Source organism: Dipodomys spectabilis, unplaced genomic scaffold, assembly GCF_019054845.1.
Source record: "Dipodomys spectabilis isolate Male_0828 unplaced genomic scaffold, ASM1905484v1 ptg000002l, whole genome shotgun sequence".
NCBI lineage: Eukaryota > Metazoa > Chordata > Mammalia > Rodentia > Heteromyidae > Dipodomys > Dipodomys spectabilis.
Genome location: NW_024870679.1, coordinates 166,407 through 193,613, shown reverse-complemented (window position 1 = coordinate 193,613; position 27,207 = coordinate 166,407). Strand labels below are relative to the sequence as shown.

At 38.7% G+C, this 27,207-nt stretch overlaps 1 protein-coding gene across 1 annotated transcript in view; it reads left to right on the top strand.

The window, feature by feature from the left end:
* LOC122107252 (guanylate-binding protein 4-like) overlaps positions 1-5,385 on the top strand; it is a 31,097-nt gene extending 25,712 nt beyond the window's left edge. The window contains exons 9-11 of the mRNA XM_042678858.1: positions 4,253-4,355; positions 4,657-4,850; positions 5,153-5,385. Of these exons, the coding sequence (XP_042534792.1) occupies positions 4,253-4,355; positions 4,657-4,850; positions 5,153-5,335 (480 nt within the window). The 3' untranslated portion in view covers positions 5,336-5,385. The remainder of the gene's footprint in view (positions 1-4,252; positions 4,356-4,656; positions 4,851-5,152) is intronic.
* Positions 5,386-27,207: the final 21,822 nt, after the last annotated feature.

The window sequence follows — 27,207 nt, the reverse complement described above, 5'->3', positions numbered from 1 at the left end:
TGTATTTTTCCTTCTATATCCAACATTATTTATTCTTAATCCAGAAACTCCCAGATAGAGTAGAATTTTTTCATGGGCCAAATTATTCGATTGGCTCTTAGTCAAGTTGATGAGATTTAAAAATTAAAGATACCCCATTCGTCTATTCACAAGAAACTGATAGTCTTGCCTCAGAACCAAATAGCAAATTGAATTTAACAAGATAAGGTATGTCATGCTGGCATGAACACCAAGTAAAAATAAATATGGGATTAATATGGTAACAATATGAGTGTTAATAATGCTCACACATATTCAAAATTATATGTTATGGTTCATTTTGGGTTTTTTCTTTTTGTTTGATTTAACTCAAGTTGTTTCATGTTCCAACTCATATCACTTCCATTTCAGCCTCCACAATGCTATGATTAGAAGTATGCACCACTATGTCTCAATTTCAACACCATATTTTATATCATGAATATTCAGGAATCTGTAGTTTCATCCTACTTGAACAAGTATAATTCGAATTTCAGAAATATCCTATAAATTACTACTAACATTATCCAAGTTTTGTAGCTGAGAAATGTGAGGCATAGGGAAGCTAACAAGTTGCAAATTCCTAGAGCCTGTACTCGGGAAACCTGTTAAACAGTTCATAGGATAGCCATACAGAACTCTAGAGTTAGCTCAGGAAATATTTCTCCAAGAGTAGAATGAAAGTCAAGATGAATTTTCAGAGGATTCCATGTAGTTTAAAAGAAGAATATAGGTATCTTGTTAGAAGAATAGAATGTAGGGATATTAGTTTACCTATCTCTCCCTCTCTCTCTCTCTCTCTCTCTCTCTCTCTCTCTCTCTCTATCATTTTCTATCTATCTGTCTATCTATCCATCTATTTATTTATTTTGGTACTAGGTTTGAGCCTAGGATTCCTATTTTTTGTTCGGCTTGCATTCTTGTCTGGTGCACTCACATTCGACTCATGCTTTTCGTTTTTCTCTTTGCTGGTTATTTTGGAGATAGATACTTGTGGATTTTTCTACCTGGGCTTGTTTCAAATGAGAATGCCTTACATCTCAGTCTCTGACTAGATATGATTTATAAGTCTGAGCCACCCGTGCCCAGACAGAGGCTATACATTTTATTTTTATTTCTTTTTATTTTATTTTATTTGCCAGAAAGATTGTGCACTTTATTTATTTTTTTAATTTTATTTTATTTGTGAACATACTGTACAGAGGGGTTACAATTACATGGGCAAGATAATGCATATATTTCTTACCAAGCATTGCAGCCTCCTCCTTTGTTTACCCTTCACCTCCCTTCCCAGCCTCCCCGCTCCCTCCCCATCCAATCCTCCCCCCCCTCCCCTCCACCTACATTGTAAAGCTCCTTTTTGACATGACAATTTGTACTTCTCATTGTTGCAACAGGTCCACCTGAATCCTTAAATGACTTGTTTTTCCCCATCTCCTCCATAAGTTATACTGACATCACATATATTGAAAGCAGGGATTATACTGTGGGGGAGGGACATACAAAGCAACAAAGAAATAAACTTATAAATGCGTTAGAAACACATGCATGAAAGAAAAAAAAACATTAAAATACATATGTAAGGGTTCATTTTCCAAACATCACATTATCTGAACTTTTCTGCTGGACTCATACATATACTAGATATTGCAAATAAGGGAAACCATGGGACCTGTGTTTCTTTGGGCCTGGCTTACTTCACTTAATATAATTTTTTCCAAGTTTTTCCATTTCCTAACAAATGGGGAAATGTCATTCTTTCTGATGGAGGCATAGAATTCCATTGTGTATATATACCACATTTTCTTGATCCATTCATCTACTGAGGGGCCATCTGCGTTGGTTCCATATCTTAGCTATGGTAAATAATGCTGCAATAAACATAGTTGTGCTGGTAGCTTTAGTGTGGTCTTGTTTGTAAACATTTGGGTAAATGCCCAAAAGTGGGATTGCTGGGTCATAGGGGAGCTCTATGTGAAGTCTTTTGAGGAATCTCCATACTGCTTTCCAAAGTGGTTGAACAAGTTTACATTCCCACCAACAATGAAGTAAGGTTCCCTTCTGTCCACATCCCCTCCAGCATCTGTTGTTGTTAAAGTTCTTGATTTTTGCCATTCTAATTGGAGTGAGGTGGTATCTCAATGTTGTTTTGATTTGCATTTCTTTTATGGCTAGGGATGTTGAGCATTTCTTCATTTGTCTATTGGCCATCCTTCTTTCTTCTTCAGAGAAGTTTCTCTTTAAGTCTTTAGCCCACTTATTTATTGGGCAGTTGTTTCTTTGAGGATTTGTTGTTGGGGGATTTAATTTTTTGAGTTCCAAGTATATTTTAGAAATGAGACCCTTGTCCGTTGTATGGCTAGTAAAGATCTTCTCCCAATCTGTGGGCTTTCTATTGATCTTGCTAGCTATGTCGTTTCCCATGCAGAAGCTCTGCAACTTTATGCAATCCCATTTGTCCAACCTTTCTTTGATTTGTTGTGTTTCCGGGTCTCTATTCAGAAAATTTCGGCCTGAGCCAAGGAGACCTAGGGTTTCTCCTATTCCATCCTGTAATGTTTTCAGAGTGTCTGCTTTGACTTCGAGGTCTTTGATCCATTTGGAGTTGATTCTGGTGCAAGGTGATATATAAGGATCTAGCTTTAGTTTTCTACATGTAGTTAACCAATTTTGCCAGCACCATTTACTGAAGAGGCTGTCTTTGTTCCATTCTATTGTTTTAGCTCCCTTATCGAAGATTAGATGGCTATAGGTCTGTGGGTTCATTTCTGGGTTTTCAATTCTATTCCATTGGTCCTGAGGTCTGTTCTTATGCCAACACCAAGCTGTTTTGATTACTCTGGCTTTATAGTAGAGTTTGAAATTTGGTATTGATATTCCTCCAGCAGTGTTCTTTCCGTTGAGGAGCGTTTTTGCTATTCGGGGTCTTTTGTTGTTCCATATGAATTTTTGAATTGCCTCTTCTATTTCCTTGAAGAATGAGGTTGGAATTTTGATAGGTATTGCGTTGAATTTGTTGATAGCCTTGGGAAGTATTGCCATTTTCACGATGTTAATCTTTCCAATCCAGGAGCATGGGAGGTTTTGCCATTTTTTAAGTTCTGTGTTGATTTCCTTTTTCAAGATGTTAAAGTTTTCATCATAGAGGTCCTTCACTTCTTTGGTTAAGTTAATTCCTAGGTATTTTATTTTTTGTGGGGCTATTACAAATGGAGTTGCTTTCCTAATTTCAGCCACACTTTTCTCATTGTTGGCATACAGAAAAGCCATTGATTTTTGGGGGTTAATTTTATAACCTGCTACTTTGCCAAAGTTTTGAATCAGCTTGAGTAATTTGGGAGTGGAGTCTATGGGATTCTTTAAATATAAGATCATGTCATCTGCAAAGAGGGAGTTTTATTTCTTCTTTTCCTATTTGGATCCCCTTTATGTCTGCATCTTGCCTTATTGCTGTAGCTAGGCTTTCTATTACTAGATTGAAGAGAAGTGGAGAGAGTGGACATCCTTGTCTTTGTTTGAGCCTAGGATTCCTCTTTTTTGTTCAGCTTGCTTTCTTGTCTGGTGCACTCACATTCGACCCATGCTTTTAGTTTGGCTCTTTGCTGGTTATTTTGGAGATAGATACTTGTGGATTTTTCTACCTGGGCTTGTTTCAAATGAGAATGCCTTATATCTCAGTCTCTGACTAGATATGATTTATCAGTCTGAGCCACCAGTGCCCAGACAGAGGATATGCATTTTAGTTACATGTAAATCTCATTGATATCCTGGAATAGCAATGGATTTCTCTGTTTCAAAAAAAAGAGCTGGAAGCTGGGTGCTGGTGTCTCATGCCTATAATCCTAGCTATGCAGCAGGCTGAGATCTGAGGTTTGCAGTTCATAGCCACCAGGAAAGTCTGTGGTACGGTTGTCTCCAATTAACCACTAGAAGTGGCATTGTGGTTCAAAATGGTATGGTGCTAGTCTTGAGCACAAAGGTCAGGAGAAGCCAGGTCATTAGTTCAATCCCCACAGTGAATGAAAAATACTGGAGATCAAGGACAGAGGCTGCTATAAATGTTTCTAAGCACTACAAGAGAGATTGGCTTTGCTATTATGGTTCAAGAAGGAACAGACACAGAGGAATCTTGAAGACAATTGAAATTTTACAGGATTTAGAAGAAAATAATTTCTGTAACAAGAGAATAGACTTTTGTTGTTTGACATATTCCACTTGTTTATTGGTCTCCTAGGCAAATGAGGTTTTCCAGACATTCCTGCAGTCCCAGGATGCTATAGAAAAATTGATCCTACACTCAGACAAAGCTCTCACTAATGGAGTGAAGGCCATAGCAGGTACTGGGGAAGGTAATGCTTTCAGAAGAGGGGGTTGGTTCCTGAAAACCTTAACTGATGGACATGAAGATCTTTATGAAAGGAGCTTCCTGTTCTACACTGGAATGTACAAGATGCTAAATCTGAAAAATAAAAGGTCAGGACTAGTCATAGCCAGTGTGGCAGCACATTTCCATGTCATTCTCACATGTGCCTGGGTTTGATCGCTGGAAAAATTCAGAGACAGTTTGGGTTCTGATCCCAGGAAGTTAGGGTTAAGGATTGATTCTTGTTTTTCTTCTCTAAAACAAATGTGTAATAGCTGAGCGGGCTGCAAAGGAAGCAGCTGAGAAGGAGCGGGAGGTGCTAAGAAAGGAACAGAAGGAGCAGCAGCAAAAGATGGAGGCCCAAGAGAAAAGCTACAAGGAAAATATGGCCCAACTACAGGAGAAGATGGAAAGGGAAAGAGAGAATCTGATAAGAGATCAGGAAAAGAAGCTGACACACAAGCTGAAGGTGAGTCTGGATGGGGCCTGGGATATATCACAAGGATACTTGTGAGCTTGCCTTTGCCAGCTCCTCCCACTTTCCTGAGAGAATCGCAGGGAGCTAGGACCACATATGTTCTTACTACCCATGACTCAGGAGGAAACTTTGGACAAATGTTTCAAAGAACACTGTGGTGGAGTGTGGGGAAAGAGAGACAGAGACAGAGAGAGAGAGAGAGACAGAGACATCCTTAGCTCCTAGGGTTGTTAAGGGAAAACTCTTGATATTCAGTAATTTTTATTTTCAGGGTTTACTTTTTTATTTTGTAGATTCAAGAAGAAATGCTTAAAGAAAGTTTTAAAAGGGAATATGTACATATGGATACCAAGATTCGTTCACTGACAAAGGAGATTGAAACAATCGAAAAAAAGTATGCTGAAAAACCCAAGAAAGAGGATCTATGGGGTGTAACGTTTGGTGCTTTTTACATCAGTGTCAACAAAACAGAATAGACTCAGGATTTCTATTAGGAAGTAATAAAGAAGCCATTCTTTTGTCTGAATCTTAATTTTTCAAATTGATATCATGCTACTGTTTAAAAACATGAAAACAAAAAGGGGACACAGGAAAGGAGGGATGGTGAGCAAATGTAGTTATGTTTTAACAAACATTATATTAAAAATGAATGATGTACTTTTGGGTAGGGACCAGAGGAAAAAATAAGGGGAAAGTGAGAGAAGGGTGGACATTACCCAAGATCCATTGTACTCAGAATCTGAATTGTGGAACTATAACTGCTTTTTACAACTCCTTAATAACAATAATAAATATTGAGTTTAAATATGTCAAAAAACAAAAGCTACAATGGAAATGAAAAAAGTAATGAATATATTAGGGCCTGTTGTATAAAACCTGAACTTAACATCAGTCCTATTAGTGTAACTAATAAGATGATTAGAAGACATATTGGAAGAATTACTAGCCTCTGTATCACATCAAATTTAAAGATAATAAAATATTTTAAGTAAAAAGTTGTTCATAAAAAGGTAAATGAAGGGGCTGAGAAGGTGGCTCAGTGGTAGGGCACTTGCCTTGCATGCCTGAGGCCCTGGGTTCGATTCCTCAGCACCACATAAGCAAAAAGAAAAAAGCCGGAAGTGGTGCTGTGGCTCAAGTGGTTGAATGCTAGACTTGAGCTGAAGAGCTGAGGGACAGCGCCCAGGCCCAGAGTTCAAGCCCCACGACCGGACCCAAAAACAAACAAACAAACAAAAAGTTAAATGAAAAGTAATGAAATACTGTGGAATGAAAGTCAGAAAAACTCAGAACACCTCTTTAAATATCACTGAAAGACTTAATTTTTGATTGATAGAATCAAAATGTAGATGATTCCTGTCAGTATGTCAATATGCATTTATACAAAGATGTATGTAACACAAATTTTCTGGAAGAATATTTTAATGTTTATATGTCAAATTACAAATATTACAATTCCCTAGACAGACAAAACCCAAAGTTCAGCAAAATTAAACACCAAGATTTGTGTACTCAAAAGTGGTGGGGTCAAGAGGAAGAGGGGTAGCTTAATGAAGAGGAGAATAGAGGGAGAATGCAGTCAAGAATCTAATGTATTACCTATAAAAATAACAAGAGTGAGAGAAGGGCTGGGTAGAAAAAGGAGGATGAGCATGTTGGAAGGGGTGACATTGCTCAAGATATATTGTGCTCAGAAACTATTCCTTTGTACAACTACTGAAACGTAATAATAAATAATTATGAGCAAGATAACCAAGGAAATTCTAGAAAATGAAAAGATTGATGAATTAGAGCGCAGAAGCTCCAACCGTGTTGTAGAATCCAACTTATATATATCATAGTGGCACCAGCCCTTTAACAGTTAAATAGCAGTAAAGAAAAATCTTGGACTATAAGTTCTGTAGAATCATGTATCCAATAATTTTTAATTTCATTTGGCAAAAATAAATTTTAAAAATCTCTGTATATATATATATGCATATATGCACACACTATTGAGAGGCTTCAAAAAGAAATCTAGAGAGTTATGTCACAAGGTGTTAAATGCAGAAGCCTGTGCTCCATTTGAGCATTATGTGGTAGTTTGCCCCTGTGCCAAAATATATACAAAGGCATATGTTTTTTGGTAGACAACTGGGAATACCTGTCTGTCTGGTACTAATACAGTTCTCCTGCCGAGTATGTGTTTAGTATGATATTTATTTATTATTTAGTCAAAAATAAAGATGAGAACAGAAAACAAAAATTAGCAAACATTTGTGAGATTGAAATAATCCCACTACAGGATGGATTATGAAATGTGGAAAATTGTGCCAGTCAGTTCAATAGAAAGAGTGTGGCTATCACAACAATGGAAGAAGCACAGGTCTGCATCCTGATCTTTCTTTCCATATATATAAAGCCTGTGATGATGACTATAAATGGTTTTCAAATTCCAACTCCATTTGTATAAAGTTAGTGAATTAGAAGAAAACATTCTCTTCAGGTCCAACTCAGAGATTTTGGATCCCTCTCAGCTGTTTTGCTGAGGACTTTGATGAACTAAACTTGTGTCCGTTGGATATGTTATTTTTGGATTCTAGGATTTTTCACACAGTCTATCGACTTCTTTAAATAGCCCAGTTTTCATATCTAAATTGTGTCTTTTCCAGAGTTTGTTCCTCCTTATGTTCTCCTACTTCAAACCTTGAACTGCATGTGTGATTCTTGAACTATGGTATCACTAATCCTTTCTTGGAACTACAAAAATGATACCACACATGCATTGCTATCTCTCCTGCTATCTCCTCATCCCATGTATTTGGTCTTGACTACCATTTATTTTTAATAACTAGATACTATTCAGAACAAATACACTAGTTATTCTAGATAACTTTTTGAGGCAAGTACTCACTGAAAAGCCAGAAAGGAACTTGACAGAAGATACAACCATAGAGAGACCCCAAGCTCTCACAGCTGAGGCACCACCAAACTGCTACACTCATCTCTGCAAATGCACCTAGCAGACTCAGGCAGCCACACCCAAGGCTGCCTGCCACCTGCCACCTCCAGCTGCTTCTGTTGCAGACCAGCATGCCACTGGCTCACCTATCCCCAGAGTCCACACCAGTATGCTGCAAGAATCTCCACCTGCTCCTGCCAGTGTCAGGACTCCCCAAGCCGCCACAGGAGAGACTCTTCAGCATCAGCAGAGCCACCCCCCACCTTCACCTGCCAACACCCAGACCCTCTCAATGAGAACCTGCAAACGCCATTCTACACACCAGCACACCAGCAGCTACAGACCTTGTGAGTAACCCAACTGGGTCCACTCCCTGGAAGGCAATTCCCTGTGGTATCCCAAAGCCCCCTGACAACAGCCTCCTTCCAAAAGGGTGGGATCATACCAGAACAGAGCATGAACATAACTTCTGTTCCTAAGGTTCCTGTGGCTACCAGGGAAAGACTGGGAATACAGTTCCAGTTCTATGATAGCAGCCTAAAAACCTGAAACCCCCAAAACTCCCTCCCACGAGGCCTGAGAGTGGGACTGTAGATAGCAGGGAGCCTCCCCCATCAAAAGGCCATCTGCTCCCAACCAAGCCACAAGGAAGTTGGACTACAGCAAGGCATACAAGGTTCTATCAGGAATCTGCTCTGAGGACTTTGGGAAGACTAAAGCTCCCCCAAAGAACCAAAAAAAAAATACATTCTTTAGTTTTTTATTCTTGTTTGTGTTTAGTTTTGTTAGTTTTTTTTGTCTGTCATGGATGCTGAACTCTTGGCCTGGGCACTGTACCTCACCTCTTCAGTTCAAGGTTAGTGCCCTACGACTTGAGCCACAACACCATTTCCAGCTTTTTCTGCTTATCAAACTCAGGACCTCATGCATGTGAGCCACCTTCCCAGCCTGTTTTGTTTGTTTTTATGTCTGATCATTTGTTGTTTGTTTTTATTTCTATGGGTTAATGTGTATTGTGATTTAGGATTTGCTATTCCACTTACAGATTCTATTTGTCATTATTAGTTTTTTCTTCCACTTTTCAATCTCCTAATTTGTAAGTTTTTTTTTCCTTCTTTCTTTTCCTCTCACTCTCCTCTTCTCTTTTCTCTCCACATTATACTACTACACCATCAGAGCTACCCTGCCTAGTTCTATACACAAACTAAGGTCACCTTCTATGTGTGTAAACAATAATTATAGGAGTTGACTGAGATTCAGCGATTCTCCAATAATATCTGAATAATCTTTCTCTAATCTCAGCAAGTCTCCCAAATACACTTATTTATAACTTATTTTTCTTACCTTCATCTGGATCTTTAATCTACTCCCTAAGTAACCTTTCTTCGAATTCATTTCCACCATTCATTTCTATATTCTCCTACTACATATACCCATCCCCTAATCTGTTCTTACCCCTCTACTATCATTATACCCAGGGTCTCTTCTGAACTTAACTTCATATCTCTCCAATCATAACTCTTCATTTCTCCATCTGCTCCAGCTCATTGATCCCTAACAGTTTATATCGGAACCAACTTTACAGTTGGTTCTTATATTTGACCACAAATTTGGTTCCATTTGACTATTTTGAGTACAAGGGGCCCATCTTGTTAACTCTAAGGACCAGACTACTTATCAGCCAAAAACAGGTTGGCTCAAAAGTTGCAACTATACATAATCTGGACCTCAAAGCCACAATATCCCTCTCCAAGAAAAGAAAAAGAGAGCTAAATAGGAAAATACCTACACATAACTTTGAAACCCTACGATAGATACATCTACATGACACTAGGTTGGCTCTGGTCCAAAAAAACACTGTACTACTGTCGCCCCAGTGTGGTTCTTGTCTCCAAGTGGGTAGAACTAATCACAGAAACACAAGGAACATGGCCAACTGACAAATCCCAACACCATCTCCACATAAACAAACTACAGAGCAGTCCTAGAATGACATAGAGGATAATGCTCAAGATAGATTAAAAGCATGGCTGGTTAACCTGCTCAATGAAAAATTGGACACCCTGCATAGGGTTATCAGAAAATGTGATGAGGCCAACCATAAACGAATAGATGACTTCATGGCCTCCACAAATAAAAAGATAAATGAATTACAGCAAAGGGAGAAAGAAGCTAATGAAAAGATAGGAATCCAGATTAAGTAGTGAAATGAAAAGTCTGAGGGCCAACTCTTGGAGGTGAAGCAATCTATTCAAGACTTAAAAGAAAACCTTAATAAAGAGTTGGCCATCCTTCTTTCATCTTCAGAGAAGTTTCTCTTCAAGTCTTTAGCCCACTTATTTATTGGGCAGTTGTTTCTTTAAGGATTTGTTGTTGGGGGATTTAATTTTTTGAGTTCCAAGTATATTTTAGATATGAGACCCTTGTCCATTGTATGGCTAGTGAAGATCTTCTCCCAATCTCTGGGCTTTCTATTGATCTTGCTAGCTATATCTTTTGCCATGCAGAAGCTCTACAACTTCATGCAATCCCATTTGTCCAACCTTTCTTTGATTTGTTGTGTTTTGGGTCTCTATTAAGAAAATTTCGGCCTGAGCTGAAATGTACTCATTATCTTGCCCATGTAATTGTAACCCCTCTGTACAGTATTTTCACAATAAAAAAATTAAAATTAAAAAAAGAAAGAAATTCTATGGTGATGTTCATGGAAGAAGTAAGGTGAAGGCCTCGGAGCACATGCTGACAGGGGAAGGAGCCATTACCACTTCTGAAAACAGTCTGAGTAATATTGGTAAGTCCCTGAACATTCTAAGAGCCAGGCTTATTCTCTGTAAAATGATGGGATTCAGGAACAGGCCCCACACAATTCTATCAACAGCCCAGTGATGAACAACAGTAAAGCCATAAAAGAAGCTATAGCAAGTGAATGTGGCTAAAAGGAGAGTAAGCTCAGGATATGTGTTGCAAGGATGAAAAGGAATGCATTGAAAAAGTTTGCAATATTTCTAAAGTTTCTCATCTGTGCATGGTTTGGGAACCATTTGTTAATTCTTGCAATGTGCACATAAGAGTGTGAAGTGCTTTTATGCTGACTGAAAATTGATTGCAGAATCAGAAGATCTGACCTCATTTGGGTGCCCTGAACAGAGCACTTGCTGGCTTATCCAACATCCACACACTATACTTATGATAAACAGAACATTATGGCATATATACATATATATATATATCAACTGTATGTTATAAGTATATGATTGCATACAACATACAGAACTATAGGTCATATGTATACAATGGTATGGAATAAATATATAAATGCAAATTTGTTTTTTTTAATGCTGTTCCTGGGGCTTGAACTCAGAGACTGGGCTCTGTTCCGGAGCTTTTTGCTCAAGGCTAGCACCAATTGAGTCACACACAGCTCCACTTCTGGACTTTGGCTGTTTAATTGAAGATAAGAGTATCATGGGCTTTCCTACCCAGATTGCCTTTGAACCATGATCTCAGATCTCAGTCTTCTGAGTAGGTAGAATTAATGTATGAGCTACTGGTGTCTGGTTTTTTACTTGCCTCCCATATTATGATTTATTATACAAGAATGAGAGATAAATGTCTGATACCCATCAGCCTGTAGGAATCCTCACACTCATAAAATTCCAGGCTCCTAAAAAAATATAATGAAAGAAAGACCTCTTCAGTAAATGGTGCTGGCAAAATTGGTTAACTACTTGTAGAAAACTAAAGCTAGATCCTTATATATTACCCTGCACCAAAATCAACTCCAAATGGATCAAAGACCTCAGAGTCAAAGCAGACACTCTGAAAACATTACAGGATGGAATAGGAGAAACCCTAGGTCTCCTTGGCGCAGGCTGAAATTTTGTCAATAGAGACCCGGAAACACAACAAATCAAAGAAAGGTTGGACAAATGGGATTGCATGAAGTTGCAGAGCTTCTGCATGCAAAAAACATAGCTAGCAAGATCAATAGAAAGCCCACGGATTGGGAGAAGATCTTCACTAGCTATACAACAAACAAGGGTCTCCTATCTAAAATAAACTTGGAACTCAAAATATTAAATCCCTCAACAACAAACCCTCAAAGAAACAACTGCCCAATAAATAAGTGGGCTAATGACTTAAAGAGAAACTTCTCTGAAGAAGAAAGAAGGATGGCCAATAGACACATGAAGAAATGCTCAACCTCTCTAGCCATAAAAGAAATGCAAATCAAAACAACATTGAGATACCACCTCACTCCAATTAGAATGGCAAAAATCAAGAACTCTAACAACAAGAGATGCTGGAGGGGATGTGGACAGAAGGGAACCGTACTTCATTGTTGGTGGGAGTGTAAACTTGTTCAACCACTTTGGAAAGCAGTATGGAGGTTCCTCAAAAGACTTCACATAGAGCTCCCCTATGACCCAGCAATCCCACTTTTGGGCATTTACCCAAATGTTTACAAACAAGACCACACTAAAGCTACCAGCACAACTATGTTTATTGCAGCATTATTTACCATAGCTAAGATATGGAACCAACGCAGATGCCCCTCAGTAGACGAATGGATCAAGAAAATGTGGTATATATACACAATGGAATTCTATGCCTCTATCAGAAAGAATGACATTTCACCATTTGTTAGGAAATGGAAAGGCTTGGTAAAAATTATATTAAGTGAAGTAAGCCAAGCCCAAAGAAACATAGGTCCCATGGTTTCTCTTATTTGCAATATCTATTATATGTATGAGTCAAGCAGGAAAGGTCAGATAATATGATGTTAGGAAAATGACGCCTTAGATATGTATTTAAATATTTTTTCTTTCACGCATTTGTTTCTAACTCATTTATAAGATTATTTCTTTGTAGTTTTGTATGTCCCTCCCCCACAGTATAACTCCTGCTTTCACTATATTTGATGTCACTATAATTTGTGGAGGAGATGGGGAAAAACAAGTCGTTTAAGGATACAGGTGGACCTGATGCAACATTGAGAAGTACAAGTTGTCATGTCAAAAACGAACTTTACAACTTTGGTGCAGGGGTAGGGGCATTGGATGAGGGGGCGGGGGGATGCTGGGAAGAGATGTGAAGGCTAAACAAAGGAGGTGGCTGCAATGCTTGATAAGAAATGTACTCATTATCTTGCCCATGTAATTTTAACCCCTCTGTACAGTATGTTCACAAAAAATAAAAAACAAAAAATAAGGTGTTGGCCACCATTAAGAAAGACCAGCAAGAAGGAAAGGTGATAAACTCCAAGGTTAAAAACTTTCAAAGTAGAATAGAGGAGGCTGAAGATGGAATATCGGAGGCTGAAGACAGTTTAGAGATAAAGAGTACACAGTTATTCATAACAAAACTAAGAAGCATGACAGATCACTGCAGGAAATACAGGATACATTCAGAAAATCTAATTTGAGTATAACAGGTATATAAGAGGGCCTGTAGACAGAAGCCAATGAATTAGGAAGTGTGTTCAGCAGAATCCTAACAGAGGACTTTCCAAATATACAAAAAGACAGGCCCATCCAGATACAAGAATCCTTTAGAATCCCAGCTAGACCAGACCAGAACAGGTCATCCCACTTCCACATTATAATCCGTACCAGCTCAATAGCCATTAAAGACAGAATTCTTAAAGCTGTCAGGGAGAAGAGAACAATCACATATGAAGGTAACCCAAGCAGAATTACCTCAGACATGTCAGCAGACACCATAAAAGCAATGATGGCCTGGAAAGAGGTATGCCAAGCTACAAAGTCAAATAACTATCAATCAAGAATAATCTACCCAGCTAAGCTTTCATTTATAGCAGAAGGACAAAGGAAAACTTTTCACAGCAAAGAAAATCTGAAGCAATATATCTCTATGAAACCAGCTCTCCAAAAAATCCTCAAAGACATTCAACATATAGAAATCCAACAAGAACAGATTCTAGGCAATGAACCAGTCCACAAACAGAGGAATATATAATAACAACAAGAGCAGCCAAGGTGCAGTTTCCCACCAAAATATGGATAAAAATGAAGGGGCAGACAAACACCTCTCATTCCTAACCCTTAATATTAATAGTCTTAATCTCCAATTAAGCGACATAGATTGTCCAGTTGGATCCAAAAGCAAGATGCTTCTATCTACTATCTTCAAGAGACACACCTTGCCCACAAAAATAAACCTATTCTGAAAGAAAAAGGCTGGAATAAACTATATCAAGCAAATGGCATCCATAAACAGGTGAGAGTTGCAATCCTAATGTAAGATAAAATAGACTTCAAATTAAAATCAAGGAGAACCGATAAAGAAGATCATTGCATACTAATTAAGGAATCTCACCTTCAAGAAGATATTACGATTCTAAACATCTACTTAGTAAATAACAGAGCACCAAAATTTATCCAAGAAACACTACTTTCTCTCAAATATCACTTCGATCCAAAGACATTAATGATGGGGGACTTTAATACAAAACTATACACCACTCTCCCCACTAGGTAGATCAACCCAGCAAAAACTCAACAGAGAAAACTTGGATTTTAAAATCTGCATAAATCAAATAGACTTAATGGACATCTACGAAATATCTCACCCAGCAGCATCGGATAGCATCATCTTCTCAGCAGCACATGGAACATTCTCCAAAACAGACCATATTCTAGGCCACAAAGCAAATCTGTCCAAATTCAGAAACATCGAAATGATATCCTACATTCTCTCAAACCACAGGGGAGTTAAATTAGAATTCAACACCAAAAGCCATCAAAGAAAATCCTGTAACACATGGAGGCTGAACAACACACTGTTGAACCAGCAGTGGGTGGTGGAAGAGATTAGAAAGGAAATTAAAATGTTCATGACATTCAACAAATTACCAGCTCCTGTGGGACACAGCAAAGGCAGTACTCTGAGGCAAGTTTATAGCTCTGAGTTCCTACATCAACAAATTGGAAAGATCTGAAACCAACAATTTAATGAGGCATATAAAGCTCCTTGAAAAAGAACAAGCTAAACCCTAATCCAGTAGATGGAAACAAATACTTAAAACTAAATCCGAATTAAATTACATAGAGTCCAAAAAAAACTATAGAAAGAATTAACAAAGCAAAGAGGTGATTCTTCAAAAAAAAATAATAAAATTGACAGGCCCTTAGCAAATCTTATGAGAGAAAAAAAGAGAACACACCCAAATAAACAAAATCAGAGATGAGAATGGAAACATCAATACAGAAACAGACAAGATTCAGAATATAATAAGGGGATACTTCTCAAATTTTTACACTAACAGATCTGAGAATCTGAAAGATATGGAGATATTTCTAGCAAATATTGACACACCCAAACTAAACCAAGATGATTTAAAACAACCTAATAGACCCATATCAATCATCAAAATAGAAACAACAATAAAAGACCTCCGACCCAAGAAAAGCCCAAGACCAGATGGATTTACAGCTGAATTCTAGAGGCTTTCAAAACAGAACTTACACCAATATTCTCCCATCTCTTTAATGAAACTGAAAGCCAAAATTCACTACCACACTCTTTGTATGAAACCAGCATAACCCTCATCCTAACTCCAGGCAGGGAAACATCAAAGGAAGAGAACTATAGATCCATTTCTTTTTTTTAATTGTGAAAATACCATACAGAGGGGTTACAATCACATGAGCAAGGTAATGAGTACATTTCTTATCAAGCATTGTTGCCTCTTCCTTTCTTTCCCCTTGCCATCTTTTCCCATCTTAGATCCATTTCTTTGATGAATATCGATGTAAAACTTCTCAACAAAATCTTAATAAATCGACTTCAACAACTCATAAAAAGAATCATACACCATGATCAAACAGGATTCATTTCAGGGACGCAAAGCTGGTTCAATATACTGAAAACAATTTGTGTGATTCATCACATCAACTAGAGCAAGGATAAGAACCACAAGTTTGTCTCAATAGATGTAGAAAAAAACATTTGACAAGACCAACACCCCTTATGGTGAAGGCTCCGGAAAATCTAGCAATTCATTGAACATTCCTTAATATAAAAAAGGCTATAAATGAATGTTCATCAAAGAAATAGGTCTATAGTTCTCTTTCTTTGATGAGTTCCTGCCTGGTTTTGGGATGAGGGTTATGATGGCTTCATAGAATGTGTTTGGTAGTGAACTTTCTCTTTCAATTTCATTGAAGAGTTGGAGGAGTATTGGTGTGAGCTCTGCTTTGAAGGCCTTGTAGAATTCCGCTGAAAAACCATCAGGTCCTGGATTTTCTTAGCTGGGAGGTCTCTTATTGCTGTTTCTATTTCATTTAGGAATCCATGGAACATTCCTCAATACAATAAAGGCTGTATATGACAAACTTACAGCCAGCATTATACTTAATGGTGAAAAACTAAAGCCATTTCCTCTTAATGCAGGAACAAGGCAAGGATGTCCACTCTCTCCACTTCTCTTCAATCTAGTATTAGAATGCTTAGCTACAGCAATAAGACAAGATGCAAACATAAAGGGGATCCAAATAGGGAAAGAAGAAATAAAACTCTCCCTCTTCGCAGATAACATGATCTTGTATTTAAAGAATCCCATGGACTCCACTCCCAAATTACTCAAGCTGATTCAAAACTTTGGCAAAGTAGCAGGGTATAAAATTAACCCTCAAAAATCAATGGCTTTTCTGTATGCCAACAATGAGAAAAGTGTGGCTGAAATTAGAAAAGTAACTGCATTTGTAATAACCCCTCAAAAAATAAAATACCTAGGAATTAACTTAACCAAAGAAGTGAAGGACCTCTATGATGAAAACTTTAAAATCTTGAAAAAGAAAATCCAAACTTAGAAAATGGCAAAACCTCCCATGCTCCTGGATTGGAAAGATTAACATCGTGAAAATGGCAATACTTCCCAAGGCTATCTACAAATTCAACGCAATACCTATCAAAATTCCACCCTCATTCTTCAAGGAAATAGAAGAGGCAATCCAAAAATTCATATGGAACAATAAAAGACCCCGAATAGCAAAAATGCTCCTCAACAGAAAGAACACTGCTGGAGGAATATCAATACCAAATTTCAAACTCTACTATAAAGCCATAGTAATCAAAACAGCTTGGCATTGGCATAAGAACAGACCTCAGGACCAATGGAATAGAATTGAAAACCCAGACCAACCAAAAAAAAGAATTAAAGTTCATGTTTGACTAGTATTTCCCAAGGAAATTGTTTAATATATAGAGAGGGAGCCTTAAAATGGAACTCTAGAGATAGTAACATTTCAAGAATTGTAATATGATTGGAATATGATGTATCTGGAGCTAGAGAATGGGGAATAAGAAAATTGGATATGCAATTTTGACACTTTGCACGGCTCAGTGACACTAGCATTTAGTTATCATTTGACAAAATACTGGAAGGGCTGTTCAAGAATTGAAGAAATATTGGAGTGTTGTTACTAGTCTTGATTAATATAAGTAAGGGCAAATCAATGATTAGACGGAAAGAAACTTGATCTTAATTTTGCTAAGACTCTTAACTTCTATTTATCATTCCTTAGGAAGAGTCTGAAAAATTCAAAGCAATCCAAGACACTGAAGTAAAATTTCAGAAGCACTGCATAATTATCTACCATCATCACTCATCTACTTAATGGGTGAAATGTTTATTTGTGTTCCATTTATTTAATATATAACCAGTAATATATTATTAAGAATTGAAGGAATATTATATTAGGCTTTCCATTGTCAATGTTATAAGCTCTCTTACTTGTCTAAGAAACTGCAAACTTAGGCGATAAGAGTTAATTTTTTAAGTTTCTCAAAAGATGTTTCAAGGGCCCATGGAGAGGAGTAAGAGGACATGATATCACATCAACCACTTTATGCCAGTCCTTTCAAAATTAACCGGAACAGGTAGGTCAATAGAAGTGTGAAGCCTGGCCCCTCGAATGTTCCTAGCAGTCTACCTTTTAACTGGACAGGAATTTACATTCTTGCCTTTGTTACCAGATGTTCTCCCTACCTAATCGCCAGATGTGAGAAGTAACTAGGGACATTTCCACCAACACCAGGACAGCCTGTAATGCAGGAGACAATTTTCAGCCCCAAATCCTTCTTCTTGCCATTTGTTTGCTCTGTAGTGTTTTTTTCAGTCTGTCAATGCCTCATGAGACTTCTCCAGACTTCATCCAAGACACTTGCCTCCTCCAGACTTCATCTAAGAACTCATGCCCACCAAGGGACAGCTGCTGCCTGCTGCCTTCTCCCAGAGGGGACCACATCTCAGCCTTTTACCCTAATGTTGATGCCCCTTGTCAGCAGGAAGTAGCCAGATATAATCTGCACCATATTTCATGATTATTAAAAGGCTAGAATGTAAGTTTCCCCCTGGGAAGGCAGAGCAGATTCATGCCTCTTCTTGGTTAAGTCTCCACCCAGTACCTGTGTCACCTAGGTAACCGACACACTTGGAGGCAGCCATTTCCACCCTGCTCAGGTCACACCTGCTTCCAGTGTGGCCACACCTTCTTCCACCCTGGCCTTGATAAGTATGACCTGGCTTTGGTTTCATCCTTTTTTATTCCTGCTGCATAAGCTTCAATTTTGACAAGTGGGGGCCTACAAATAAACCTTTCCCTTGCCTGAATACCACTTGCTACTCTCTTTAGTCAGCTACCAATTGAATTTACCTAACAAGTATATCCTGACCCGTTGTATTCTGGGTAATATTCTGGATGGGTACCCAAGAGTGGTATTGATGGAACATAGTGTGTACTTCTATGTTTAGTGCCTAAGGAATCTCCAAACTTCCTTCTAAAGCAGTTGCACTATGTTACATTCCCATCAATAATATAATAGTGTTTCTTTTCCGTACATTCCCCCAGCATTGTTTGTAATCTTGCAGATGGCCAATCTTATTAGGGTGAGATGGAATCTCAATGCTGTTTTGATTTGCATTTTCTTTTTTACCAGGGATGCTGAGAATTTCCACATGTGTTCTTTTGGCATTCTTATTTCCAAGAAGCCTCTATTTAGCTCCTTGGCCATTTATTAATTAGGTTATTGATTTGGGATTAATTTCTTAAACTCCTTGCATAGTCTGGATATTAAGTCCTTGTCTAATATCCAGTAAAGACAAAGCTGGTAAAGATCTTATACCACATTGCAGGCTGTCTTTGTAGTCTTTTGCCTTGCAGAGTCTGTTTAGTTTGAAGCCATCCTTTTTTGTCAATTTCCTTTCCAATTTGTGCTCCTGAAAATCCAAAGTTCCTGACTGCCAAGAAATCTTAATGTTTCTCTTAGTCTTTTCTATAGTAGTTTTAAGGTCTCAGGCCTTACTTTGAGGTCTTTGATCCATTTTGAATCACTATCTCTGTTTTCTACATATGGATATCCAAGTTTCTCAACACCAATTTGGGGGGAACTGTTTTTTTTTCCAACATATATTTTTGATTTCTTTTTTAAATATCAGATGGATGTGAGTGTATGGGTGTAATTCTGGATATTCTAGTCTATTCCATTGGGCTGAAGCACGAAGCTTTTTTGTTATTATAGTTCTGTAGGAATGTGTGAGGACAGAAATTATAGTAATATCAGCATTGCTATTACCCAGATTTGCTTTGTCTATTCAGAACCTTTTGTCATTCTATATAAATTTCTTTTTCTTTGTGAGGCATTGAGAAATATCCACATACCCTACCTTATTATTATTTTGTGGTGCTTGCTTCTTTCTTATTCCTTATTTTACTTTCTACAATCTACTTGTCAGCCTTCAGGACTTGGCCAGGTTCAATAGTTGTCATCCTCCAATCTAGTTTTTGTCCATCAGTGCCTGTCCTTGCCTAATTACGTTGTCATCCTTCAGGGCCTGACCTGGCCTAAACTGGCCCAGTAGAGTTGTCTTTCAGTATCTGACCTCCCCTGGCTAGTACAACAAAGTCATTGCTCTTGAGCACCTGGAAAGTTCTGGCCCAATAGAATTGTTGATCTCCAGTGTCTAAAATAGCCTGGCCCAATTGAGTTGGTGCCCTTTGGCACTTTTCATATTCTGTCCTAGCCTAATCCAATCAGGTTGTTTTCCTTCATGTCCCAATTGATTTATTGACCTTCAGGGACTGAAGTAGACTGGCAGAAAGAAAGTGGATATCATTCAGGACCTGGTTCAATCAATTTATGTTCTTTATATCATCCAAATCCATATCACTCCTTTCACTATCTCCTCCATTCATCCAAAGCCACTCTTATCCTTGTTTGCTTAGAAGATATCCATGGACAATTATGAAGGTATTCTCCTTCCCCATTCTTCTTTGTCTACCCCTCTACTCACTTTTAGCATGTCCATATTCAACTTTCCTAATTGGAAGTTTCTTGTGTGCCCCTTTCCTACCGATGAGATTTCTCATCTGGTATGAGACTGCTGCCTCAACCTCCAACATTTTGTTTTCCCTAATTGGAGAATCAGATCATGAGACAGTGTCTTGTCTAGCTTATTTCTTTGGACATATGCTCAGTCATACATACACTTGACCACTGAAAAGCTAAGTTCTTGTACTCTCATTATTCCTGCCTTGGCATACATGGGGTCATGAGTTATTGAGGTTTCTGTTCTGTCCCCTTCCTCACATTCTTGATTATCCTTGAATTGCAGGTCCAATGTCAGCCAGACCTGGGGGCTGCTGAGGTTGGGCAGTAGAACATGTCTCCTCCTGTACAGAAGTTTCCTTTGATCCTCTTAGTCAATGCCAAAAAATCCCAGATGGGTCCCAAAATTGTTGGAAATATGTTGAGAGATGGGGGTGTCACACACTTAGGAATAAAGACACGAACTTGAACTCAGCAAGACAAAATTCACTTAGACAGGAAGCCAAGTAAGCAAGTACCCCGAGCCAGAAAGCCATCTGCATTTTATTCTTACGGTGTCACTTCCCTGTGTTCTGATTGGTCAGAACTTAGTTTCACAATCTGTGGAATTAGCTAAAGTAACTAAAGGCAGGATACCTGTAACAAGGAAAAACTCAGAAAAATCATTCTTAGTCAGCTGAGTAAGAATTGAACATCTCCAACCCTTAGTAAAACAATTCTTACAATACAATGTGGCTAAATTATAATACATTCTTGTAAGGTGGAGGCTATCCTTAAAATAACAGTGCTTATGCCAAGTAACCTCTGTAATAGAAAAAATTCTAACTCCTAAATCAAGCAAGGCCTAGTGGGTACTGCTTAGTAATTCCCCAACTTCATCTTGAGAGGTGGATTCTACTCTCTGCTGGGAAAATCTATTGTTCCTTTAAGAAACCCAGAAAAATCTTATATTTGTAACAATGTTGTTCTGAATTGGCTCAATGATACCAATCTGAAGGAAACTTGTCCTGACCCACAGAACGTCAATGAGGGCAGTGAACTTAAGTGAGAAGGAATGAAGGGACAAGAGACACGAAGAATGACAGCAAGTCAGGGATTCTGATCAAGCTGCTAATTTTTATTTTTCACACAACAGTATTTATATGCTTGGAATAAGGAAGCTTTTTCATTGGCTGAAGCAGCTGCAGGGTGCTTGCTTAGGGCAAGGTGAAAAGTGGTCGTTAGTAGCTGCAGGGTGTTTGCTTAGGGCAAGGTGAAAAGGTGGTTGTTACTTAGGGCAGGGTGAGAAGGTGAAAAGGTCAGATTCTGTAAACAGCCTCAAGATGTTCCAGTGAGATAGTTGGCTCCCAACAGACACTCACTATAGGAAACTGAGAACACTTGTCCCACATGCTCTAGTCTCTCCATGAACAGCTTTGATACCCCAGGTAGGCCTTCCACATCCCCCCTCATTCCACTAAGTTATCACTTGTATGTGCTTTCAAGCAACTTCAGACTTCCCTCTTACAGCCCTGACCATCCCTGAGATTAGTCACAGTCTCTCAAGGTCTTAACATAGAAGGTGCCTACCTGATTGAGGCTGAGGCTATAATTCACTTATGACTTTGAGTTGAACAAGTAGATCAGTGAAAATGGGGTGTAAAAGAATAGAGGATTAGCTCATCAGATCACCTATAGCTTTCCCTGACCCAGTAAAGTATCTGAATGTCTGACAGCAGTTGCCCTGCCCTTGTGAGACAAGCTCTCAAGGATGACAGAGATGAGGAAGCCAATGACCATTGTGGCTACAGTTGAAGGTAACTTTTCCTCCACTGGGATGGGCTCTCGACAGTCATTCCTCCTAAGTGAACTTTCTGCAGGTAACACATTGTCACAAGTCAGATTTTAATGTGGACAAGTGAAGCCATCCTTCAACTAGGTAAATTAGCTTGAGGTGTGGGAGCTGCAATGGCAGGATCCACTTGTTGTAGGAGGGAGGATTTGGCCCTGGTGCCTGTAGATAGTGATAAGTGGGGATGGGGTGGGTCCAGATGCTGCGGTAATTTCGTTTGATTATGAATATATCAAGTTAAAACATACAAGGAATCTACCTGTGGTGGTACATGCCTGTAATCTCAGCAGGTAGAATTATGAGTTCCAAGCAAACCTCAAATACATAGCTAGAGTTTATCTTAAAAATTCCAAAATAATGACTTGGCACTGGTGGCTCATACCTGTGATCCTAGCTACTCAGAAGACTAAAATTCAAGAAATGAGGTTTGAAGTCAGCCCAGGTAGAAAAGTCATTAAAGATTCTTATCTCAACCAGCACAATGCTAAAAACTGAAGAATGGTTCAAGTGATAGAACCAGCCTTGAGGGAAAAAGGCAAACAGACTACAGCGTCCTCTGAGTTCAAGCATCAGAACTGGTTAAAATAAATGCAACAAAAATTAAAATTAAAAATATATTTGCAAATTCCCACCAAAGTGAAATGGTGGTTACAGCAAAATGCAACATTGTTTCTGTTCAACAAGGCCAAGGTGCTGTGCTAAACAACTGACATATTGTTCGGTTTAACTCAGATAAAATCACTGCCAGACATTCTTCATTTATTGAGCACCACTCACCCCAGAAGTTGTGCAAGCTTCAAGCTTCAGCCAAAAGCATGGCAACAGGATGCATACTTGCTTGAGGGAATGTGGGAAGCTTGAAGCCCAATAAAGAGGACTCTCAGAAAGGCAAAGAAAGGTGTTCTGGAAAATTCACTTGGTTGCTCCAATCCTTGCTTTAGCCATTGATCAGGCTAGAATTATTTGTTTATACCTCTGTCTCATCCTTTACATGGTCATGCCCTCTGCAGGCTGCTTCCTTCCTGCCTATTCCCAAAGAGCTTGGGCAGAGGATCACAGTCTGGGCATGTGCACACACACACTTTTCTTTCCTTTAAGGATAGAAAAGGTGCACCAGAGATCTGTGGGAGTGTGGAGGTGTTGAGCTGCTTCAGTGTTGTCATGAGCAACAAAATGTCGTCCCTTGTGTTCTGCTTTCCTAGTATCAGGTGGAAATTCACAGCATCCACTTTTCATGGCCCTGAGAACTGACCATTGCCTAATTAGTGGATTTGTCTCTGAGATCTGCAAATACTTGGAAATGTTCTTGCTTGGGGAATGTGTTGTTTTCTGAACTTCTTACAGTGGTAGGAGTATTCTTTTTTGATTGTTTATCTTTTCTTTAAATATGATTTACAATATATAACACAGAAACATAAACGATGCAACAAATGCCCTGTTCCTCTGTCCCTGTTTTCCTTCCTGTAGTTCTCTGGGTTCACCTGGGGGAAAAATAATACATTTAGGGACAACCAGTTTGTTGGTCCCCCTGCTCACTCTACTGAGTGGCTTTTACTTGTTCAATAAACTCTTTGCAGGGGAAATTAGAAAGAAGGGAACTGGAGACCGTTCTGGCTTGACAAGCAAAACAAGGGCTCCAATATCTCTGGGCCTGTGCTGCTGAAGTGTGACAGGACCTGAAGTTAACCCCCAGTTCACATTAAAACTACCTGCCCATGAGCTATTTTGCTTCCCTTAATTTGTCTGGCACAACCTCTGAATCCAGGTTAGAAACTTGAAAGAATTGTCATGGAACACTCTGAGTACATTATATTTTGTGTTGTATTTGTGGGTTTGTGGTAAAGTTGATTCAAAGCTCAGCTTAGAGTTGGCACTCTGATAAAACTATTCCTAAAGGTGTTGAGAACAAAGATCAAGTGGCATCTTGAAATCATCTTTCTTATCTCCATTTGTGAAAACCATCAATATTTCTCTGAGCCTCTCGTAGTGTCTTGTTTCTCATCGACAAATGATGTTAAACATTTTCACACGTCCCAACCCAAGGTAATGTTGCTTGAACACAGATCCTTGTGTTTGCTCAGCTCTTATCCTCACAGCTGGTGCTTTATCACTGAGCCAAGCTTGTAGTCACCATTTTGCTGGTTAATTGGAGGTAAGGTCTCACAGACATTTTGCCTGGTCTGGAACCCTAATCTTCCAGATTTCAGGCTCTTGAGTAGCTAGAATTGCAAGTGTGAGCCATCAGTGACAGCTTGTTCAAACCGTAAATTTTCATATTTTCTCTACTCTTACTGGCTTGGTAAAAGGCAGGTATCAGCCTCCAAATCTTCAGAGATAAAAATCATGCTTGAACTGAGCACCTCCTAAAAGGCACTAGGAACTCGTCTAGTTTAAAAATGATATAAACAGTAAGATAATATCTTATCAGAGTCTAAAACTATAGTCCAGATCTAAAACAGAATATTTGCCTGTATGATAGATAAAATAATAGTGGAATTTGTAAGTTTTATTTTCACGTGTGTGTGTGTGTGTGTGTGTGTGTGTGTGTGTGTGTGTGTGTGTGTGTGCCTGTGCCAATTCTAGGGCATGAACTTAGGCCTGGGTAATGTCCTTGAGTATTTGTTCCTCAAGCCTAGAGCTCTACTTGATGAACATGTCCTATGTTTTAGCTTTTGCTTATTTAATTAGAGATAAAAGTCTCAAGGACTTTCCTACCCAGGCTAGCTTCAAACCGTAACCAACCAATCTCTGCCTCTTTAGTACCTAGGATTACAGGTATGAGCCACTGTTACCTGCTTTTTTCAAGTATTGAAAGTATCTTTTATCAACGCTGGGGGATAGTGATAACTCAGATGGTAGAATTCTAGCCATTCAAGTAGAGAACCTGTATTTAATATCTAGTATTAACCCCCCACACACCAAAAAACGAAAGGAAACATTCTCAGAACACTTCAGATTTACAAAAGGTCAAGCCACTGCAATCAACTAAATCTTCATACACATTAGTTTTCAAAACTTGTGTCCCTAAACTCTATGTCCTTTCTGATATTTTAATTTACTGTCTTATGATTTAAATATGAAAACTTTAGTAGAAAGTACAGTAATTATTTCCCCCTGTGCTGAGTTCAAACTGTGATCTTTGCAAAGCCAGGCAAGCCTGTAACACTGATAAACTCCCTAGCTTAATATATTTGTGTGTGTGTGTGTGTGTGTGTGTGTGTGCTTAGACCTAGGGACTGGTTACTATCCCATAGCTTTTTCACTCAAGACTGGCACTCTACTACTGAAGCCATACCTTTGCTTCTCAGTTTTTATAGTTATTTGGAGATAAGTCTCATAGACTCTCCTGCCTGGGCTAGCTTTAAACTGTGATCCTCAGATTTCAGCCTTCTGAGTAGCTAGTATTACAGACTTGAATGAACTGTGCCACACTTGGTAGCTCTCATTTTCTAAGAGGAAGAATACATTGTCCAAAGTATAAAAGAAAGAAAGAAATGTACTCATTACCTGACCTATGAAGTGGTAACTGTTCTGTACAGCCTTAATAATAACAATAAAATTATATTCAAAATAAAAAACTCCTCTGACAATAGGTTCAAATCTTGGACTGTATTTTCTTGTAAGATGGAGGCAGTGTTTATGTCAAGCAAGTACTTTGATAGAAAAGATTCTAGCTCCTTCAACCTGAGCAAAGAGTTCATGATTAAACTCCATCTCCAACAATAAACTGGGAAGGGTGACATATGCTGTGTCCCTGTGTCCCTGGTAGGTGTTCAGTTTGGTAGTGAAGTGTCAGACAGAGTGACTCCCAGCCAGAGTGACTCCAAACTTAAGGTAGTCCTTGAGTCTTTGAAAAGCCTGGAGCTTGTTGAGAACCACAGTATGAGTCAGCCTATTTCAAGGGAAACAGGAATAGTTGCAAAGAATCAGAGATAAGCAGAAGAAAGACCCCTGGATTGCTCACTTTGTATCATAAAAGTACGAGAAAACAGAGTTCAGGGCCTTCCTGCTTAACCAGCTGGGACTGTGTGCAGGGAGGTCTAGCTCCAGCTTACGATAAAGGACTCTTTTGCTTTTGCAAGGATTAAGGTCTCTGGTGGTCTTTGGGGGGTACTGAAAGTGGCGCAACAGTAGGATTGCTATTCAGGCTGGCTCTGAGGGCCAGAGGCTCCATAGAATTGAGAAATGTAAGAGAAGGGGTCGGTTGAAGGATGATGAAGCTGTTCAAGTGATGACCCAGATGAAGATACATTGTACACATACATTTGTATAACCTGGCAACAAATTCAGCACATGACCTAAACTGAAGATGAGTCAGGGAAGGGGTGAGGTGAAAGGCATGGGTGAGAGTCTTGAAAGGGGTGACATTGATGAAGATTCCCTGTATTCATCAACCGCTTCAGTGAAGGGCAGCACCTTTATACAACTATGCAAAGACAATCAAAATAGTCAAAAAGAAGAAGAAAGAAATCAGGCTAGAGGCATGGCTTTTATGATATACATGCCCTCCTGGAAAGAGAATATTCCCAGTCTGACACTCAAAATATATACACACACATTCATACACAGTATTTTTCAATACATAGAAGTTACCAAGAAATTGCTTCTTGAAATCAATAATTACTCTTTATTGGGTCATTTGTGGGACTTGAACTCAGGGTTGGGCACTGTCCATGAGTTTGTACTGCAGGCTAGCCCTCTACCAATTGAGCCACAGTGCCACTTCCAGTTTTTGAGTGGTTAAATGGAGATAAGAGTCTCATAGGGACTTTTCTGCCTGGGCCAGCTTTGATCCATTGTCCTTAGATCTCAGCCTCCTGTGTACTTAGGAAGTATTCATCATGAGACATCACCACCCAGCTAATCATTACCTTTTGAAAATGAAGGAAGGTTTATTTCTATGACTATAAACCACTTCATAGAAAATAGTTATAATATGCAAAACCAGTGAAATAAAAACAATAATTAATTCCTTCAATGAGCTAGCAATATTGCAAAATTTAAAGTATATATCTCTATGATTTAATCCTTGTGGATTTATAAACAGTGTTCATCACTGAAATCACACTAAAAATTAATTCATTCTTAGTGAATATCTCCATAGTTACCTTTAGACAATAAATAAATTGACTTGGGAAAGCTTCTTGAGTAGGTAGAAATCTCATTCTTGTGTCAGTAAAATTCACAAAAGATTTCAACTGTCCTTGGAATAGTGTTTTGCTTCT